We start from the raw sequence: 21,569 nt of genomic DNA, 5'->3' as shown, positions 1-21,569 counted from the left end.
CCTATATATCTTTACTTAAGTATGCCTTTTATGTGGAATGCTTCTTAAAATTGCTGAATAAATCAAGCCCTCCAAATCTTTTTTTTTTTTAAACTATTTTATTTTTCTTTCCATTTCTCACATGTAGACTGTCCTCTGTGAGATATTTATATATGTCTTTCCCCTAAACTGGATTATGAACTTCTGGAACAGGAACAGTGTGTAGGAAGTGTAGGAAGACTTCTCTCTATGGAGTCAGGCTGACCTTGACATAAATCAGAGTTCCAGCACTTACTGATCATATGATCTTGATAAGATACAATGTCTTTAATCCTTAATTTATCATCTGTCAGGATTCATATTTACCAGACAGAGTCATGGTGAAAATTACCCAATGTCTTATATATGATGAGTCTGGAATAACAACTTGAATATAGTTGGCACAATACATTCTGAACTATAGTCTCCCTGACACTATTTCTTGCTTCTCATCCCAATATTAATTAGTAAAAAAAGAGGTCAGATTTCTTCAGATAGTGGAAATGTAGGAAAAGTCAGCTATAGCAAGACCTATAAAAACAATGGTCTGTTGTTGAGGGAGTATGAGAAAAAACTTACATCTCAATCCCATTGTTAAGCTTAATCCTTAAAAGGGATATGTCTATTTAAATTAGCCTTGACATGCTTGCACAGTATGTCTTAAATTAAAAAAATTAATAAATGAAGTTTTGAATTCATGAAGTTGAAGAAAATCTCTTCAGTTTAACCACATTTTATTCAGCATATTTATCTGAGTCAATAAGAGCTAGAGAACTTATGATTAAGTTCTACATTTTTATCTCTTTTACAGCAAAATAAATATGTATGTATAAATCTATTATACCAGTGCCAGTCAAATCTCTACTGGAGTTTGAGATGTTTTTCCCGTAACTGGTCATGGTCAAGTACTTGCCAAAGTCAGCCCGGGGTATCTCATCACTAGTATCAATGCTGATTTATCATTTTGGGCCAAATTAACACAGGGAATTAACTATTTCCCAAATTATAAATTAATCACTTGAAAAAGCCTTAGTAACCCACTGACAATTTCATGTAAACTGTATTATACATGAATAACTTTAATTGCCAGTTATATGAACTTTGCATATTTACTGTAGCTGAAATTTCTCATGGAAAATATGCCATTTGGCCACTGCTTCACATTTGTTTTCCAAGTAAAATAGAGGGAGTTCCTTGTCATGACTACATTAGATGAATAACTCAGGTAAAAGTCAACATAGCTAAGTGGCCTACATGGAACTTCTCCTTGGCCAGGCAGCTAACTTAAGCCGACCCTCTAAAATGCAACTAGTTTCTCAATGCCAGATTCCATTTCACCAGAACACTGCTTGTGTATATAAGGGTCCTGCCCCTCTTTTCTGAACATTTTGTGTCTTCCAAGGTTGTGACACTATGCTAGATTATTTTTCTCTCGATATCATGAACAAAACCCACAGAAAGCTTGAAGCCAGTATTACACATTGTTATATGATTGTTCAGGGGCAGAATGATAGTCAGTTCCATTAATGGGCAGCCTTTAAATGTGGAGAGACCAGAAGGTTGTTAAAATTGGACTTACCCTAGTAGTTCAAAAAGAACAACATGGCCAATATTCTATCACCATTTGGGAAGAGAAGCCTTGCTTTTTGTTGCTGGCGTGGCTTACAAGAAAGACCTAATTCCAGGGAAGATTATTCAGACCAGCAACAGCTTGTATTCAAAAGTCAGCCCTTATTTGATTCTCTTTTTTTTTTTTTTTCTTTTTTTAAACTTTAGCAATGGGGGGATCCCTGGGTGGCGCTGTGGTTTGGCGCCTGCCTTTGGCCCAGGGCGCGATTCTGGAGACCCAGGATCGAATCCCACATCGGGCTCCCGGTGCATGGAGCCTGCTTCTCCCTCTGCCTGTGTCTCTGCCTCTCTCTCTCTCTCTCTGTGACTATCATAAATAAATAAAAATTAAAAAAAATTTATAAAAAAAAAAAAAAAAACTTTAGCAATGGGAGCATGCAAATCATTTTTTAAGGAGATAAAATATTTGCATTTTATGGGCTATATGAATGGTCAAGAAGGGGTAACCTTATATTTTAGGACTTAACATGCCTAGCGATATCTGAGATTATATAGGTTGCATTTTTAAATATAGATGTATTTAAAAACAGGATAATTAATAAAGATATTTATACCAAAAAAATAATAACTCTGAGAACTTTACCTAAATATGTGCCTTAGTTCTGTAAGTTCTTTTTCTTCGATCTGCAGGTCATCTTCTAATCTTTCTATTATAATAACATAAGATTCACTGACTTTCTTCTTCCATTCATCTAGTAAAGAAAAACAAATGGGACAGAGTCATAGCTGTGTTTTACAAATATAGACACAGATCATAACATACAAGTAATTAAAACTCAGTCTCTTATTCTAAATTCTACAATATTTAAATTACTGATTGTGAGCTTAAAATGCAGATGCTTATAACTAAAATGCAATCATATTGAACTGTAGTAATTAAGAACCCATTTGATATTGAATAATATATTTACACAGAATATTTTTTACTTATTTCATTTGATTTTATTGCATTTTAATTATAGCAATCTCTAGATTCTAGACAAAAGTTTTTAGGTTTCAAATACTGGATATTTAAGATATAATTCTAAAATTTCTTTATTCATCAGTATTCCTAGGAACATTACACCTAACAACTAATATGCTTTTGTAAGAAATTTTCTATTTTTTCTAAAACTCCTTCAGAGAAAAATAATTTAAGTTCAGATAATCTTCTCAACAGTCATATCCTCCATGTAAAAATTAACAGAGAGTCCAATGAAATGTTAATTATCTGTAACTACTATTCAACCATGCTACATTTAAGGATATAAGAATAATTACCAGTACAAGTTTGGGTTGGTCTAGATTTATAATTTCCCATTTGTGAGAAGTTTCTTCTTTTTCCGAGTGCAGTTCCTCAGGTTACAAGATTCCAAGTTCAAGTGCAATGACAGTCCAGTTGAAAATACTTTGATAGTCTAGCTAAAAATAAGCCAACTGTCAAATGGAATGTCATGCAACAATGACGAAGAACAAAATGGTTTGTGCTTTCAAGGCTGAAACCATAAAGGGAACTAATCAGTTTGTTTAAAACAGTTGTATCCAAAATAAATAGTAAATGTTTCAATAGGATTATTTTCCTTTATCAATTGATTTTCTCTATCCACGTATACCTCCATGTGCCATTTTTTTAATAGGTAAATCTGGAAAATTGTTTAGTTACATCTGAGGTTCATAAACAGCTATTAAAAACTCTAAAGCTTCTTTCTAATTATTTTTCCCTGAGTTAAAGTAATGCCAGTTGGAAAAGAGTGACTGATTAGAATTCATCTCTCTATATAAATAATGGGAACCCACATTCTATGACGTGCTGTAATAGAAATAAACATAGGTTTTGTCTATATTGGACATATGAAACTATAAAAAGAAATTCTCAACATAGACCATGATTAAATTTTACCATGTGTTGATTATGTTGACCATAAGAACCATAGATAAAAATCTAAGACACTGAGTTTTATAAACAGCAATTCATAAAATAATGCAAGAACAAGACTATGAATAATGAGATTGAATGCTTCCTGTGTGATAGATACTAGTCAGAGTGCTTTATGTACATTTTGTCATTGATACCTCATATCTTGCAGGATTCTGCAGGGTATACATTATTCCCATATTATGTATAAGAAAATCTAGATTTGCTAGTAGGTGGAGGAGTCTGGAATCAATTCTGTGTCTATATGTTTCTGAAGGTCAAACTAGATATTACTATTGTTAAGTCTCCCATAATTCCTCTTTCATTCACCTTCCATTTACTTCATGGGAGATATTTCTCTTGGCTTGTGCATATTTCTATTTATATAAATAAACTCAAGATAGGATGTAGAATAATTGGAGAACATAGAAAGAAAGAGTGTCTGCTTTTTAACTATGTATTTCTTTTTTGTACCTAGAAGGTACAGATTTCAATCTTGAAATTCACCTTCCAGAGGATATCGTTTTAACGTAATAGGTATGAATTTCACATTTATTATAGTTGAATGTTCAACCAATTTTGTCTTTTTGAAGTAAATGCTAAGGCAGATTTAGGACTCCCCACACCATTTTCTCAGCAAAGGTAATCTCAGCTGCAGAGGGAGGATTTCCATACTGATCAGATATAGCTAGAGAAGTAGATAAACTGACTTCCTGGACATCTCTGTCCTCCCCTAGATTAAACTCTTCTTATCTCTCCTCATCAGTATATGCTATGTAGCTTTTGTTGTCTGCCATTCTGTGGGTGTCTCTGGTTACTTGGTTCATGCATTTTGCATTTTCCTTGTTTGAAGGCCAGACAACACCAGCTGCACCTGCTTTCTCTTAGCACTTATAAGACCCCCCAACTCCTTCCCCCCACAAAAAAGAGGATAGCAGCATAAAAATTCAGGAAATGGTGATCTCAGTTGCTAAAATATTAAATGTTATTGAACTGGACTTTGGTTAATATTATCATATCAATTTTTTGGTTCATCAATGGTAATGAAATACCACAATAACTTAAGATGCTAATAATAGGGGAAATGGGGGGGGGGGGGTAAAGAGTCTATGAGAACTCTCTATACTTTCTTTTCAATTTTTCTGTCAATCTAAAACTTTTAACAGGAAAGTCTATTAATTTTTAAAAATTAAGGAAAAATATAAAATAAATAAGACCAAACATAGTAATTCCTTAACAAGACCATTTGAACTTTCAAGGAATATTTATAACATAGGGAAAAGCCCTCTCTAAGGAATATGTAACTCATAGTAAGTATATTTTTTCTTTCACATTTTTTTTTTCATTCAAAATGTCAGGGTAGATTTAGTAAATACCTTAGTTCTTCTACTGTTCCTTTTTTGATCAACCTTCAAGTTCTACTGAATTGCCTAAGTCTAATGTTAATGTCTCCAACTTTTCAAGTGATTTATTAGACCACTTCAGCACATACATAGATATGTTCTAATACTCTTTCAATAAGCCTGTTTACATTCTTTCTGAATTCCTTTATTTGGGGTTTATGTTATTTATTTATCCCAATCTACACTTGTGCATCTGCTATTTATATTTCATACTAGTCTCTTCATAAATATTTAAAAGGATGCTTTCAAGATGAAAAATACAAAAATTGACCTTGACACTTCTACCTTTATGATTCCAACAGATAAATTATAAAGAACATGTATCCCATGAAATCAAACTGATGCACTTGGAGCAATTCTTATAAAATTTAGGAATCTGAGTTAATTTACACCTAAAACCTAAATTGTTTTCAGTGTATATGAGTTCTTATTAATATGTTCCAAAGTTTTAGGGAAGTTTAGATTTTTGATGTGTTACATCTGGTTGACAAGCAATTAAGAGAATTATTGCTTTAAACATAATAACCCCAAATTACTAATCGGTATATATTTAGGTTTTTTCCTTGTGTTTAATAAACATTAAATTCCCCTTATTAAAACAAAAATTTCTCAAAGAAAATTTGTGTATTGTCTAAGATGAATAAACTATTCATCTAATATTTTTTTTTTTTAAGATTTTATTTATTTATTCAAGAGGGACACACAGAAAGAGAGAGAGAGGCAGAGACACAGGCAGAGGGAGAAGCAGGCTCCATGCAGGGAGCCCGTCATAGGACTAGATCCCGGGTCTCCAGGATCACACCCTGGGCTGCAGGTGGCGCTAAACCACTGAGCCACCTGGGCTGCCCCATCTAAAATTATTTGATTAATTTCACTTTAAGCAAAAATTTCTGCATTTAAAGAAGAATAACTTGTAAGATTCTTAGTTATCAAACAAATTTCCTTTCTTTTCCACTAGAATATATGAAGTATGTTAGATGGAGCTATAAATTACCATTATGAACCTGAACAAACATTGCTGAGGTAATATTTAGATTAATCCTCAAAAATGAATAGGCCTTGAGCATATATAATAAAGGTAAAAAAAAAAATTACACAGTAATTTAAACAGGTGTTCTCAGTATCTCAAACTGTGAGAATATATTAAAGAAAGAAAAAAAGTATATTGCTATTTTTGTTTCCAATATACTACAATTGAAAATGAAAATATCTTAATTTTTCCTTTGCCTTCCTTTGTTACTGGGTAAGCATGAAGTAAAGTTTATTAAAGAATCTAAATTAAACAATGATGAGTCACATCTCTGTCATTGGCTAAAACTTTCTTTTCCAAATTGATAGAGCTTCTTTCAACTGTCAATCCAGCTCTTTATTGGTGGATTGAACCATTTATTCATTCGATAAGCATGTACTATAACTAACCACTCCAAAGAGTTCATGGGGGCCAAGGAGAGATAAGTAAACAGACAATTGCGATAAAATATTTATCCTATGATAGAGATACAAATGATTGGTAATGAGAAGGTACATATAATAAAGCCTAGATTCCACTTCGAAAAAAATATTATTGAGGCATTAAAACCATCAGAATAGTTTAAACTTCATGACTCAGGCCACTTCTCTCCTTTAATCCTTCTTTCTCCCTTCCTGAGTCAGATGTCCTGATAAGGAAATAACACTATGTTATAATTACAGTTCAATTAATAGGTAATTATTATCTTTAGGCATAACTTTTCTATGCCTGAGATTTGTTATTTAAAAGTCAAACAAATAGTCTATGGCCATACCACTCTGAATGCACCTGATCTTTTTTAAAAATCAAAGAAAACAAAGTGGAGGAGGAAAACAAATATAGTTCTATTTACATTGAGTTAAATTTCTTTTCACTTACCAATTATCTACTGTGGCTATTCCTCAAAATGAAAAGAAAACTAATGAGATGTAGGTTGGACAAACTACTTAAAGGTTCAAAAAGTGAATCTATATAACATGTGGTTGTCAGAGAGCCTGCTGAGTGATTCCATATGACCATTTCTTTGCTTTGTCCCTCTAAGCAGAAACAATCATAGTAAGTAGTCTGTCCAAGCATAGGTAATCATTATTTCTTATTACATCTTTTACTGTTCATAGTGGAAGAATGGTGATAATAGTTATAATGCCATATACTTTCATACTATCCTCCTATAGTCCTATATCATATCAGTGCCAGAAATGGCATCAGTCCTTGGCACATACTCAGAAAGAAGTTCATGATCCCTCTTCTGTTCACATAGCCCAGGTCAGCATCCCACCAGTCAGAACTGACACTGACTCAACATTTTCTATCCATTTTATACTATAGCTGTAGAACTAGGCTGGCTCCCCTAACAGCTGAAATTTCATATACATATAATCTTGAATGTCCCGAAGAGAAATTAAAAAGGAGTGCTATGATTAAAAAGGAGTGCGATGAAACTGCTGGGGGTACAAAAAGATCAATGTTTACTTACAGCTCCCTTAATGGATCAGTACGTTTGGTTGGGTGAATCAACAGAAAGTCACAGTTTATAGGACCACACAGCTTTCTGATTTCTTGTTGTAGGGACTGTTGTCTCAGAATATAATAATTATGAGACTTGTTATAGCAAGCAATGTTTGAATATATCCCAATGCCAGTATACTTTTGATAATAAACACAAGTTTCCAATTTTATATAGTCAACATATATCCTAATAGATTTGTATCTTACTTTACTGGTATCCACATAACATAACCTTCCCACTCAATATTCAAGTTTAATAATCTAAGCATATAGGGATGCCTGGGTGGCTCAGCAGTTGAGCATCTGTCTGCCTTTGGCTCAGAGCGTGATCCCAGAGTCCACACACATCAGGCTTTTTGTATGGAGCCTGCTTCTCCCTCTGCCTACGTCTCTGCCTCTCTGTATGTGTGTGGGTGTGTGTGTTTCTTATGAATTATTAAATAACATCTTAAAAATAACCTAAGTATATATATGTGTGTATATATTTAAGAAATGTGTAAAGAATGTTTTCAATTAGAATTTGTGAACAAGTCACATAGTGTTTTCCTTACAATTTTATCCCCTTCTTAAAATGGAATATCAAGAGTAGACTATAATTGTGAATGTCAAGATAATTTGTTTTCATGTAAAGTCATTTTTAGAAGTTATCACTGCATTTAAAATAAGTGTATATTATACTTTGCCAGCCTGGTAATATGGAGAATGATTGCCTCTACTATTTTTGCCCATACGTCCCATGAAAAATCATATTATTATTATTATTTTTTTAATTTTTATTTATTTATGATGGTCACACAGAGAGACAGAGAGGCAGAGACATAGGCAGAGGGAGAAGCAGGCTCCATGCACCGGAAACCCAACGTGGGACTTGATCCCGGGTCTCCAGGATCACGCCCTGGGCCAAAGGCAGGCGCCAAACCGCTGCGCCACCCAGGGATCCCCGAAAAATCATATTATTACTTAAGAATTCAATTTAGGTGTTCAGCATCTCTGAGTAGCCTTTATAATTACCTAAACTATGTAGACCACCTTCTCCTTGTTGTTCTCACCGTATCTGGCACTCTGCTTTGCCTCTTGACCCCACAATTATGGTCACTTGAGGTCTATACTAATGGGAAAAAATGTAAATTAGATTTAGGTCAGTTTAAAAACCTTTAAAAATTGTTCCCAATACTAGAGATGCATGTTTGGAATTACAGAGTGGTAGAAATTGTTAGAAGCACTTCCATCCTCCCCAAGGATTCCCTAATTTTCCCACAGTACAAACTCTACCATTTAGGATCACCACCTTTTGAAAACTAAAACAAATGTTGCAGACACAACTAACTTGAGTGTCTCTGATGCCTAGATTTATTAAGTCATGGCACAATATAGTGGACCTAAATTCCAAATTTTGAATCTAATTGTTTAAGCTGGTTTACTATGTCATACCAGTTCCTAACTGCTGCCCAGAGTTGTCCAAGTGGAGGTCTGAATCTGATTACCCAAATCGTAATATAAAATTGTCTCCATATTTCACTACTTCATATATGCAGCCAGAGGAGAGATGGAGCCCATGGGGAGGGCTACAAAGCATTTGGAATTTTTGAGGGCCTTAGGTATATCAAAATGAGAGATAAATTCATGCCATCAACTGACGTTTAGCAAATTAATTTTATCATCATCTTTCTGAAACTTTCATTTCCCACGATGTTGAAAACTATCCATCTCATTTAGCTACATAATAGCTAATTTGTTAAATAATCACAATAGTTATCTACAGATCCTCTAAAGATCACACTCTCTTTGAACTATTTTATAATTTGCATTGCTTTTATTGAATCGCAATAATCTACAAAATCATCTGAAGAGGATATATCAGGGCTGCATCCTTTTATGTTATTAAGGGTGGCTGTTACGCCTGTTCCTTTCTGATGGCCAAATATACTTCTATTTGGCAATATGCACAATTATATATGTTTTATGTGTGTAAATAGTATATATATATAAATGTGCATACATTATATACATAGGTACACTATATATGTATATACATTATATCTATAGTACATATACACATTTATATATAAAATCCAAAAACAGCAACAAAATAAAACAAACTGATAACACTCTTAAGTCTTACTCTAAGTTAAGCTTGTAGGAATGCAATACCTATTTGTATTAAAACACTTTTTTTAAAAGATTTTATTTACTTGAGAGAGAGACAGAGAGCACAGAGCACAGAAGCAGACTCCCTTCTGAGCAGAGCCCACCGCAGAGCTTGATTCCAGGACCCTGAGCCAAAGGCCAGATGCTTAACATACTGAGCCACTCAGGCACCCTTGTATTAAAACATTTATTATAGAAGATAGAAGTAATGCCTTTCTCTCTCCTGTTAGGCTGCAAGCAGTTTAAGAATTGTAGTTTATTCATTTTTGCATTTGCAATAGCCCAGCACAGTGTCTGAGAGACATAAATTTAATTGTTTTTTTTTTAAAGATTTTTGATTTATTCTTTTGAGAGTCAGAGAGAGTGAGTGAACCAGCACATAAGCATGAGCAGGGGAGGGGGTACCAGAGGGAAAGGGAGAAGACTCCCCTCTGAGTGGGGTGCCTGACAAGGGGCTCGATCCCAGGATGCAGGGATTATGACCTGAGCTGAAGTCAGACAGTTAACCGAATGAGCCACTCAGGTGCCCCAAATTTAATTGTTTTGGACTGAATTGAATTGAATTCAATTGAACCAAAATGAATTGGAACGAACCAATTGAATTGAGCAGAATCAATCCTTTCATTAAGGGAAATATTGCTGAGGTCTGGAAAAGAGTAAAGTGAATTTGAATGAAGCCATTGCCAATTCTGCAGACAAAACATGCATCATTTTGAAATTCTATGCAAGGATAATTCAAACAACTTTTAGTCTCTTTATTCTCATCATCTTCCTTTTAAATATTTACCTGTATCTTAAGAGTTTTTTTTTTTAATTACTTGGAGTTATTAGTATTTGTCATTTATACAAGGTATTTGATGCTCTCACAATAATTTACAAATCAGATTTTCAGGGAGTTTTTAAACACTTCAGTGTTTAAAACACACCAGGACCTATTCATGATCAACTAAATTGGAATCTTCCGGGGTTAGTCCTTTGAATTAGGAAAAAAATAAAACTCCTGAAGTGTTGGACACAGTTTTCTATATGTGTGTGGAGCAGAGAATTTAAAACCTATTTTTTAAAACCTAATTTTATATTTGCAAATATAACTTACTCTACAAAATAGCCAATGAACAGTGCAAAAAAAAACCCCACATACTATAAAACTTAAGAAGAGGAAAGGGTTACATTGGGCTGGCTACAGAAGTTTTTTGAGCATAGCATGACTTGAAATAGGTATTGCTGCTTGAGGAGTTTTAAAAATGTTAGAGCAGAAATGACTCTTTAAGCTTGGACATACAATAAATTGAGAGCTTGAACACAATTTAAATCATTATATCACTTTAGAGGATTTAGAGAAATTATTAAGACAGTGTTCATTAAAATTTCTATTATTGCTCTACACAGTAAAACAAATTAAACAAAACTGATGAAATCAAAGTAATTTAGACTTCAACGTGGATTTTTTTTTTTTTTGAGAAAAACATTTGATGAGATTAAGTTAGATGAAGTCATAAATACCAAATGACAAACAAATTACATCAAGTGGCCGCAACAGGGGGAAATAGGAGCAGGAGCGATAAACAAGAGTTTCAAAAGGAAATAAAAGGCAAAGCAACATTGCTTGAAAAAAAAACCAACCTAAAACCATAATTATCAGAGGAGAGAAGCACATGGGATGTAGTATAAGCCAGTATTCTATCAGTGAGAGGAATATGCAAATTATATATGAGTTCATGGTATATAATAGCAAGAAGCACAATGAGGAAAGTAAAGTGGTTTAGATAGAAGCATCATTTTACAAAGAGGATCATAAAAGTTTTGCATGTAAGTCTACTGAAACTACATTTGAAATGTAGTGTTCAACGCAGGACACCTACCCATAGTATCATAAAAGAAAGATCATATAAAGAAAGCTCTTCTTGGATTTGAAGGAAGGAATTATGAAATATATTTATCCTAGCTAATGGGAGTAATTATAAACATATTTTCTAAGTGCTCCTTTAATCCATTAAATTTTCCTAGATATCATAATTAAACGGGCAGCATATTTTCACTCATTTAGAAGGTGTTTTTGTTTTAATTTGAAGAGGCTTCCTAGTAAAGTTTTATCAAACCATTCCAGACTCACATGGACCAGTGGCCTCTAGCGTTTGTGTATCTTGACTTTTGGCTTAGTACAGACTGCGGTGAGTTAACAGTGGAGCTAGGAACCAAAAAAAAATATCGTCCAATTTTTATACTTTGCCCTATGTTGGTTGAGCTTTATGCTAAACTAGAAAATTATGTTCTTTTTTTATTTACTGGAAAACTTTGAAGGTTATTTCATTGCTTTAGCTAATGTCTGATTATGGGCTATAAAATATGCATTTATGTAAGTATTTTGGTTGTTACTGATGTTATTTTTCTACCAAGAGCCATGAAAGAAAAGGTTTATGCAGTGTAGCTAACTACATAAACACATTCTTTTTGCTCTTTAAATCAGATTGATATAATAATATTGTATGTGGTGTCATTTCTATATCAATAAAAAAGCCACCTGCATACTGAATTTTTAGTTCAGCACAGATGATAATAAAGTCTTGTAAAGACAAAAGGTAGCTATTCATGTCTAAACAAAAACATTTCCCAGAAATATGTGTTTAAAGAGAATATAAAATATAGGATTAAACACTAAAGTTTTGAAATCATTTTTTTTCAAGTTCAGAGTAAATAAGTTTCTGTGAAATATTTGTGCTATGTTAATATGCTTGTGAGTTTCTGTTTTTCCCATTCTCTTGTTTCAATTCTATATTGTTGTTCTATGTGCACTACTTATGCTTAGGCAAAATTATCACATGGATCACCACTTTCTCTTAATTTACAGTATTTTACTAGGAAGTGACCTGTGGGAAGACATTGGACTTTTATTTAAAAATTCTTTCTTTGCTTTCCTATTCGCAACTGTCAAAAACTCAATTTTGTCATTTGTTAGCTAAATACTGGAACAATTACCCTCATCACACACACACACACGCACAACTACACTACTTTCTCTATTCTCTGCAGTAATTGACCTTATTTAATTTCTAAGAAGGTACATGAACATTTTTATAAAGGACTATAAATTAATCTAAACTTTAGACATTTCCCCAATCAACTCTTTCTTACACATACTACACTTCAGACAGGTCTTCTTTTAGAGCCTCCAATGTACTAGCTACTCTCTCCTACCAATCTTCACAAATGCTATTTCCACTATTCACTCTCTCTCCCTCTATCCACCTCAAAAACAAAAACAAACAAAAAAACCCCATAAACATGTTAGTTCTTATTATTCCTTTGGGTCTTAGTATAAATTTCACTTCCCCTGAAGGCCTGTCCTGATTATGTACCTTTTGTTAGTCTCTTATGCTGACTTCTCCTCATGACACCTTACAGTTTATCGTGGAACATTACTACAATTCCTTTTTTTTCCCTGTCTTATCATTTGCTAGACTGAAAGACCCTGAGAGCAATGAAAAATAACCCCACTGTCTAGAAAAGGTCTTGATACATAATTAATATTCAACATATATTTTATAATTTGAAGTCAGGGAGAGTACAACAGTGGTCTAAGTTCCTTATTTATAAACAATAACCTTATCCTGGAAGAAATTATATACACTCATTTCCTATTTCAAAGCACATACATTGAGCAAAACTTTTGTCTTCATACTCTGACTTCCTCTGGAACAGATTTCAAATGGTTCATCTTTATAGCAGGGAATTATGCTAGGTGTTGTGTTATATACCCTGCTATATGGATTCTTTAAAGTGGACTAAAAGGGATAAGGGTCTAAATGTTTACATTATCCTGATTTTTTTTTTCTTTTTTCTCTTCCTAAATTTACCATTTCCATGTTCATTGCATTCTATGACCATAACATTCATTACAAAAATATACCATCTACTGGTATCATCCCCTTTGCTAACATACCATGCCCTCTACTGATAAAAATATACCATTGCTAGCAAAAAACGTTTAATAATATGCCAGTAGAATAGATTATTATAATTTATGCATCAAATAAATGATAATAGAACATTGATATTTATTTATTTTTAAAAGATTTTATTTATCCATGAGAGACACAGACAGAGGCAGAGACACAGGCAGAGGGACCTTATAGGGAGCCTGATGTGGGACTTGATCCCAGGACCCCAGGATCATAATCTGAGCCAAAGGAAGATGCTCAACCACTGAGCCACCCAGGTGCCCTAGGGGATTGATATTTAAGTGATAAATAAAATATTTAAAATGTTGATGAAATAAAAATAATAAAAGAGCACACAGTCATTTTAGGAAATGTTTGAACTCAGAAATATAACTGGAATGTGGAATAAATTTATGTCTTGAGGAATTTGGAAAAATACACATTAGTTCTTAGGTTTCAAAGAATCAGAGGGTATCCCAAGGCCCCCACAGATTGGGGACTCTTAGAGGGGATTTTGGACATATTAAGCTAGAACTTTCCAAAAAAATTCCTTTCCTTCAGATTAAGGATCAAGTAGAAGTAAATCTGTCATCCTTTTTTCCAGACCAAAGGAATTGTATAATAACAGTTTCCTTTGATATTCAGCAAATTAGAAGGAATTAAAAAGAAAGTAAAACAAGGTCCTTGAGATATTATGGCCATAAATGTATTCACTATAGATTTGCATTCTGCCTATGCAAAGCCTGGTAGGCTACAGAACCTTAGCTGAACTTAGTGTAAAACTGTTCTCTAATGGTAGTGCCTCTCCAGTCTCCCAACAGAGAGACTGTTGCATTTTGCAAATGCAAACAAAGCCCCTGGAGGAAGGTCCATTCATTTTAGGCCATGGAGAACTCCTGCAGGTATTTTACCAAGGACAATGACCAGCAAGCAATCAAAGTTAATAAGACATACAAGAAAGCATGCCAACATGAGCTGAAAAACAAGCATCAGAGGCAGATCGCCACTGATTTCTGGTAGTAAAATTATCAGATACAGTTTATAAAATAACCATGTTTACTTACCATATTTAAAGGGAAAAAAAGGAGCAAGAATGAGAGAGAGATAACAATGAAAAGTATATTTGTAGAGAACAGGAAGTTCTAAAAAGAGAAAAGAAGATTTCAATGAAAAGAATACTCTAAATTGAAAAATAAGAAAAAAAAGTTATCGTTTCATCTTTCCCAAAATATTTTTAAGAAACAAGGATTAAATTATGTCTTCATTTTTAATTCACACCTGGAACTCCAACTTGGAAAGAAAAACAAAATATATGCACCCTGGAAAAATACTGATCAACCTAATAATAAATGGCTAACAATTTTGTTAAGTGCTATACATTTGAACTTTTAGAGACCTAGCAAATTAGTTTTTAAAAAATATTCACAAAGCTTAGCTCTCCTATTTACCAATGCTAGCTATTATTGTTTAAAACTCTTTATTTCATATTCCTGATGTTTTGGAGACTATTGGGAAAGAACTATATTTTGTCTTAGTAATTTTCAAATACACATGGACTCAAAGCTCAATCCAAAATATGGTTAGCATTGGACACCTGTTATTTCTTGATTCCTTTCTGAAACAAACATTAGGAATCCCTACTATGATGATGGTGTATTTTGTATACTTCTGGAATAAATAATGTACAGGAATCATTCAAATGCATATTCAGTGGGAAGCCATCTGGCTCTATGTGAATTTATGAATATTTTAGCTTGCTCAGCTAGTCAAAAGTAAAATCTGGCACTTGGGATTATCATGTAGATTTGTGACATATATTATAAAAAATTTGCTTCTATAAATAAATGATTGACACATTTACTAAAGCATAGTTTCTTTCTTTCATCATGGATTGAGTCCACTCAAACTATGTATGATATTGCATGCTTGGAAGTTTGGAAGTCATCATAATTCAACTTGAATTAGAACATGAAATGTTTTATTAAAATAGTTGCATATAAAAAGCAAATCTTGGCACTGGATTAGACTTCATAGTTTATTGTAGTGAACACTATGATGTGACACCCAAATTTTTTTCCAATAAAGGGCTTTTTACCCCAGCTACTGGGAATACTGTCAGGAGAGAGCTTTCAGCTGTCAGCACCATTCACAGATTGCCTCAGCCACAGAGAGCTATCTTGCCCAAGATATTCCTTTCCAAGATGCCCATATCCAATCATGATTGATGTGCAGTATAAATTGTGGCTACTCAGGGCCAAATTAGGATAGCACTAAAGTGTCATTCTAGCACCAGAACTCCTCTTGGGATCAGCCTGTCAAGACTGTCACTAAGCCTGTATCACAACTTCACTTCTCCCTTCTGCTCAATTGTGCTCTGTTTTTGTACAATTATTAGCCCCAAACTCACTTAAGACACATATTGCACTCTAAATTCCATCTCAGATCCTGCTTTCCAAGAAACTCGATCAGCTATCATTATTTAATCCTATCCTTACACTTACCAAAACTTCTTGGAAAAACTCTTGGTAAATTGTCTTCTAGTCTCTTTTCCTTAAACACTTCTGGTATCAGGCATCTTATTTTCTCAGAAGGCAACCAACTGTATTATTGGACAAAGTTATTTCTAACATTGTATAAACATTTTCTTCTCTGTAACATCTAGAACAATATAAAATCTACTTAATCAGTCTGCTGATTTACTCATTAATAGATTAAATGACATTCTGATGTATGTTCACAACTTATAGAATTGTATTTTTACATTTTTGGAAATTATACTTCAATAATTAGAAATATAGATTTGAGAGTTGATAGAACATAGATGATAGGAGAATGGATGATATCCCAAAAGAGTATATGTGGATGGAGAAAACTAAACACAAAGACTTGTGCCTTTCAGTTGTATGAGGTAAGAATGATGATAAAGAATGACATAAGGAGATTTGAAGAAAAGTGACAAATAAGTTAGGAAAAATAAACAGTAGTGTGGAGTTCCTGGAAGTCAAAGAATGCATTTCAAAGAAGGAATGATCAATTGAGACAAATGTTGCTAAAGGGGAATGAAGATGAGAACTATGAGGTGTATTGGATTTATCAAAATGGAGAGCACTGCAAATTCTCAGAAGGACAAGTTCTGTGAAGTGGGAATAGGGGGATAAAGACTAACTGAACTGAATTGAAGATTGAATGGGAGAAAAGACATTAGAGAATGGACAATTTATTGTAAAATTTTTATTGTATAGGGGAATGAAGAAATGAATAGCTGAAGGAACTAGAGTTGAGAAATAATTTTTTTAAAGGTCTTATTAATCTATTCATGAGAGACACAGAGAGAGGCAGAGACCTAGGCAGAGGGAGAAGCAGGCTCCTCGCAGGGAGCCCGATGTGGGACTCGATCCCTGAACTCCGAGATCACGACCTGAGCCAAAGGCAGACGCTCAACCCAGGCATCCTGATAAAAAAGACATCTTTAATTAGAAAAATAACAGTATATTTGTGTGCTGATGAAAATAATCCAAAAGAGAAGGAAACTTGTTGAAACTAGAGAGAGAAGAGATAATTACTGGAGTAGTATCCTGTTCATAAGAATGAAATGTTACAAAGAAATCATCACATTTCAGTGTGGTTTGCTAAACTAAATGCTGGTGTTTTTAGAAACAAAATATATGCTCATATGAGAGTAGGAAACTTTAGAAATAACACAGTGTACTCACAGAACCCATTTCAAAGGTTGTAGCTTCCCCGGAGTATTGCAGCAAGGACAGAGACAAGATTACAGAGCCTTATAGAGGAGCGTGCTGGCCTCATGAGTAGGCAGTAAAACTGCTTCAATGAGCTCATTGATAAGAGTAAGCCACCTTAGTTTCTACAAAAACTCTTCAGACTCTATTCAGTGTTAAGTCCAGCCTCCTCACATACCACAGGAATTGTCACCCAGTAATACTCAGCAGAGGCTCTTACGGAGAAAAGGATTATAGTAATGATATGTGGCCAGTCACTAATGGTAGGGATACTTTTGGATGTACTAGTTTCCTTTATGCCCAAATTTCAAAGTTAAAGAAAGCATCTGTACAACAGGGAGAAGTATATATTTATATCTGTAAAGTTCTAATGAAAGTGGATCTTGGTTACAAAAGGCCCTCAGGTTCTGTGGAGTTTCTTGATGTGTCTAGCTATGTAAACATAAGCCTAGGGTTGGAAATATGGTCTGGTGTTCTTAAACCATGTTATTTCTGAAGTTGCTTACCCTCAAATGAGCATGTTTTGTTTTCAAAAACACCATCATTTAGCAGAACTGAGCAGGCTCTCAAAATGAGATACTCTAGGAGACTTATGTATATACATAGTGAAGGACATGGGGGAGGGAGGGTTGTCAGACATAATTCTAGATTCAATAACATAACCAGTGAAGAAATTCTTGGTAATGAGGTTGCTAAAGGATGTCTATGAACAAGAGTACTTATTATTTAATTTGTTCTTTTCATTGGTTTAATATATATCTTTCTTTCTCTCACTACCATTGCTGTAATTATTCAGAGAAATTTGTGTGAGAAGGGATTTTTTTTTTCTTGGAGTGTTATGAAGTGGTTGGTATAGGAAAAGATGAAAAGTCTGAGACTCACAATGATTCCAATAGTGAAAAACAGTCAGTTAACTCATCAAATTGTGAGAAAATCAGATGCAAGCCGAAACAGAACTAAATCACCCGAAGTTGAAGCTTAAAGCCAAAAGTGATTGGAAAAATATACGCTTCCCAGGAATTCATAGGTATTTGGGAGATTTTTAGACTTCTATGGGGCTTAGAATGGAGGTTGAGTTAATGTTGCCTATATCTAATGGGGTAGAAATTCCAGCTGATACTTAGTTACATATAGTAAATATGGAAATGGTAAAAAAAAAAAAAAAAAAAAAAAAAAAAAGCGTGTGGTGAAGTGCCTGCAGACCATCACCCTGCAAAACTCCACAGAAAAAGAAATGCAGAATGTTAAGAAGTAGCATGATTTGCCATCCTAAACAGCAATCTTCAGGAAAGCAAGGTGGGATGTAAATACAGATCACGTCAGTGAAGCAATGTGGACATGGTCATAGTATTCCTTTTCCTCTCAATGCCCAGTATAACTGAATGCCAATCTTTATCTTTTAAAATCTTTTTTTTTTTTTTACAGTCTCTCTGCACCTTCACCTTTATGTACAATTATAAAAGTCAGATGATAGTTTCTGATTATTGCACATGGAAAGGTGTTGTACTGCATTAGCCTAGGTTAATAGGAGATGGTGGTCTGCAGAAGGGCTGGGAGAGGCGGATGCATTTTGGTTATGTTTCCAATGTGTAGACTTCACGTAATGAAGAACTCGAAAAGGATGAAGGGAAGTATTTGAGGAGCCATGGATGACTTCTAGGTTTTTGCCTTGAGCAATTTGGTGGATGACTAGAACATTTATCTAAATGGAAAAGACCACCAGCATTGACAGAGGAAGACAACTCTCTAAACAGAGATGCCTATTGGATTGTTTTCAGTGAGAGAGAAGAGAGGAGGAGGCAGGTATGCATAAAATCTAGAAAACTCAGTGTTGGGTATATTATCATGGCCAGTAGAGACAAATTTAAACGTACAAAATAGACTGTATCCTGATAAAATGATATGGCTAAAATAAGTTTACTTTGTTGTTGCTTATTTCTTTATTTTTATGTTTTGGGAAATTACAGTATGTTTGTAGTCTAGAGATATGGAGAGAAATAGATGGCAGATACAGGAAGCACAGATAATTTTGTAAATTGCTCCTTCTCTACTGAATTCCTGGTAAATGTTTTTATTGTATTTAAACATCAGCAGTTGTAACAACTAAAAGAGAATTTCTATAAAACTCTATACTTTCTTCCACCTTCTCATAAGATAGCTTCCATAGAAAGCTTTTGATTTGACTGGATAATAGTTAATTAGAAACTCTATTAACTTTAACCAATTATAATGAGTGATGATCTTTCTTATTAAATTTCATTAAAAATTGATTCAAGTGATATATAAGCAGTGAATTTTATACGTTAATTTATGACCTTGTCAATGTGCCTGCACATTTGAAATGTGCGTTTGAACCACTTGTTATATCATAATTATTTCTTTGTATAGTAGAAGTTTTCCAGTTCTAGATTTTATTAAAAACCTTTGAAACTTTTCTGAAGAACAGGATATTGGTGGATATAATTTACTTTCTCAAACCCCAAGGCTAAAAATAATAGGAAAGAAACCAATCATGTAAAACTTCATTGAGTAGTTACAACATTTCTCAACCTGCAAATGAAATGAACACTTACTTGATTTCCAGAGTTGTGTTTTAAAAGATTTTTGCCTCCAGATGTAAATGCTTTAATTCTTTTCTGGGCAATGTGATACTCTCCTACAGTGAAGTGGTAAATGAAAACTAACTTGAACCATCTGAATGTTCTGCAGAGAGAGGGAAAAAAAAGGATACTAGTGAGAAAAAAAAGTGATTTTTAAAATCATTCATATTACCACAAAGTGTTGGTTGGAGCAAAGATTTTAAGAGCCTTCAAGGAGGTTGAAGATTCAACAAGCAGATCAGTAACACACCATAAAAACAGTGCCTAGATATAGACATTAGATTGTTTTAGCAGTGCATTTAAGCACAATTGAAGGAATATTATTTAGGCACAGAGAGCTGGTAAATGACAGTAGCAGATGGATTGTACCCATCTGCAGTGATCAGAGATGAATTGCTCTGTTTGAATAGTTGAATTTTATACTTTGGAAGCCTACTAGGTTCCTGCAGCCAGAGGCTTCAAAAGATGGACTATTTTGTCTAACCAGCCCAGAAGGAAATATTAAGTCTGTTAGTGTCAATCATTTACTTGCATGGACAATAATGCCCTTGGGATGAACATCTTTAGACACAAAAGTCAATAATCAAGCTGCTTTACAGGTAGATGATAACAGTGACTAACTTACAGGCATTTTTCCCCTTCACTTCCTGTTCTTGAAAATATCAGTGTGGCTGGGAATTGGCAAGTTTTATTATCCTCTTACTCCATTTTTGGGGCATTTTTGGTACTGAGGCATCACTGACATATTAGTTTCCGGTATACAACAAGATAATTTTAGATTTGTATATATTACAAAATATCACCATGATAAGTCTAGTTAACCTGTTACCATACAGAGTTACAGAATTTGTGTGTAATGAGAACTTTAAGATCTACTATCTTACCAATTTTCAAATATATAATACAGTACTATTAACTAGAGTTGCCATGCTGCCCATTACATCCCCATGACTTATTTATTTTATAATAGGAAGCTTGTGCTTTTTGAATCCCTTCACCCATTTGGCTCACACTCTACCCCCCATCTCTGGCAACTATCAATTTGTTCCTGTTCTCTGTATCTATGAGGGGTTTTTTGGTTTTGTCTTTAAGATTCCATACATAAGTGAGATCACAATTTAGTCTTTCTCACACACACACACACACATTTGAGTTAGTGTTTGCATTTTCTTTAGATAAATACCTAAAAGTAGAATTGCTGAATCATATTATGTGTTTTTTTTTTATAACTTTTTCAGGAAACTTCATAGTGTTTTCCATGTGGTTGCACTAATTGACATCTCCACAAACAATGGCCAAGGGCTGTATTTTCTCTACATCCTTGCTAATGCTTGTTATTTTCTTTTTGATTACAGCCATTCTAATGGGTGTGAGCTGATACTGCATTGTGGTTTTGATTTGCATTTCATTGATAATTACTGATGAGCATCTTTAAATGAATCTGTTGACCATAGTATGTCTTCTTTGGAAAAATATCTATTCAAATCCTCTTTGCTCATTTTTAAATTGGATTGTTTTTCTGGGTTTGTATGAGTTCTCTATGTATTTTGGATAGGGCACCTGGTTGGCTGAATTGGTAGATCATATGACTCTTTATCTTGGGGTTGTGAATTCGAGCCCCACATTGGGTGTAGAGATTACTTAAAAAAATTAAAAATCTTCAAAAACCTGAAGGGAAGTT

General features: G+C 33.9%; 1 protein-coding gene across 9 annotated transcripts in view; it reads right to left on the bottom strand.

Annotated features, from left to right (window-relative positions):
• Positions 1-3,105, bottom strand: part of TNNI3K (TNNI3 interacting kinase) — a 285,086-nt gene extending 281,981 nt beyond the window's left edge. For 3 of the 9 annotated variants that reach the window (XR_012034825.1, XM_072834076.1, XM_072834074.1), the window contains exons 1-2: positions 2,908-3,104; positions 2,231-2,339 (exon numbers count right to left, since the gene is read on the bottom strand). Coding sequence is in view for 8 of the 9 variants with exons in the window: in XM_072834076.1 (XP_072690177.1) it covers positions 2,231-2,339; positions 2,908-2,947 (149 nt within the window). In the remaining variant the exon portion in view is untranslated. Of the gene's footprint in view, positions 1-2,230; positions 2,340-2,907 lie in introns of all 9 variants that reach the window. The other 6 variants (XM_072834068.1, XM_072834069.1, XM_072834073.1 and 3 more) reach the window with 4 other exon arrangements.
• Between the last annotated feature and the right edge of the window lie 18,464 nt (positions 3,106-21,569).

Source organism: Canis lupus, chromosome 8 (assembly GCF_048164855.1).
Source record: "Canis lupus baileyi chromosome 8, mCanLup2.hap1, whole genome shotgun sequence".
NCBI classification, from domain to species: Eukaryota; Metazoa; Chordata; class Mammalia; order Carnivora; family Canidae; genus Canis; species Canis lupus.
This window is presented reverse-complemented; position numbering and strand designations above follow the sequence as displayed.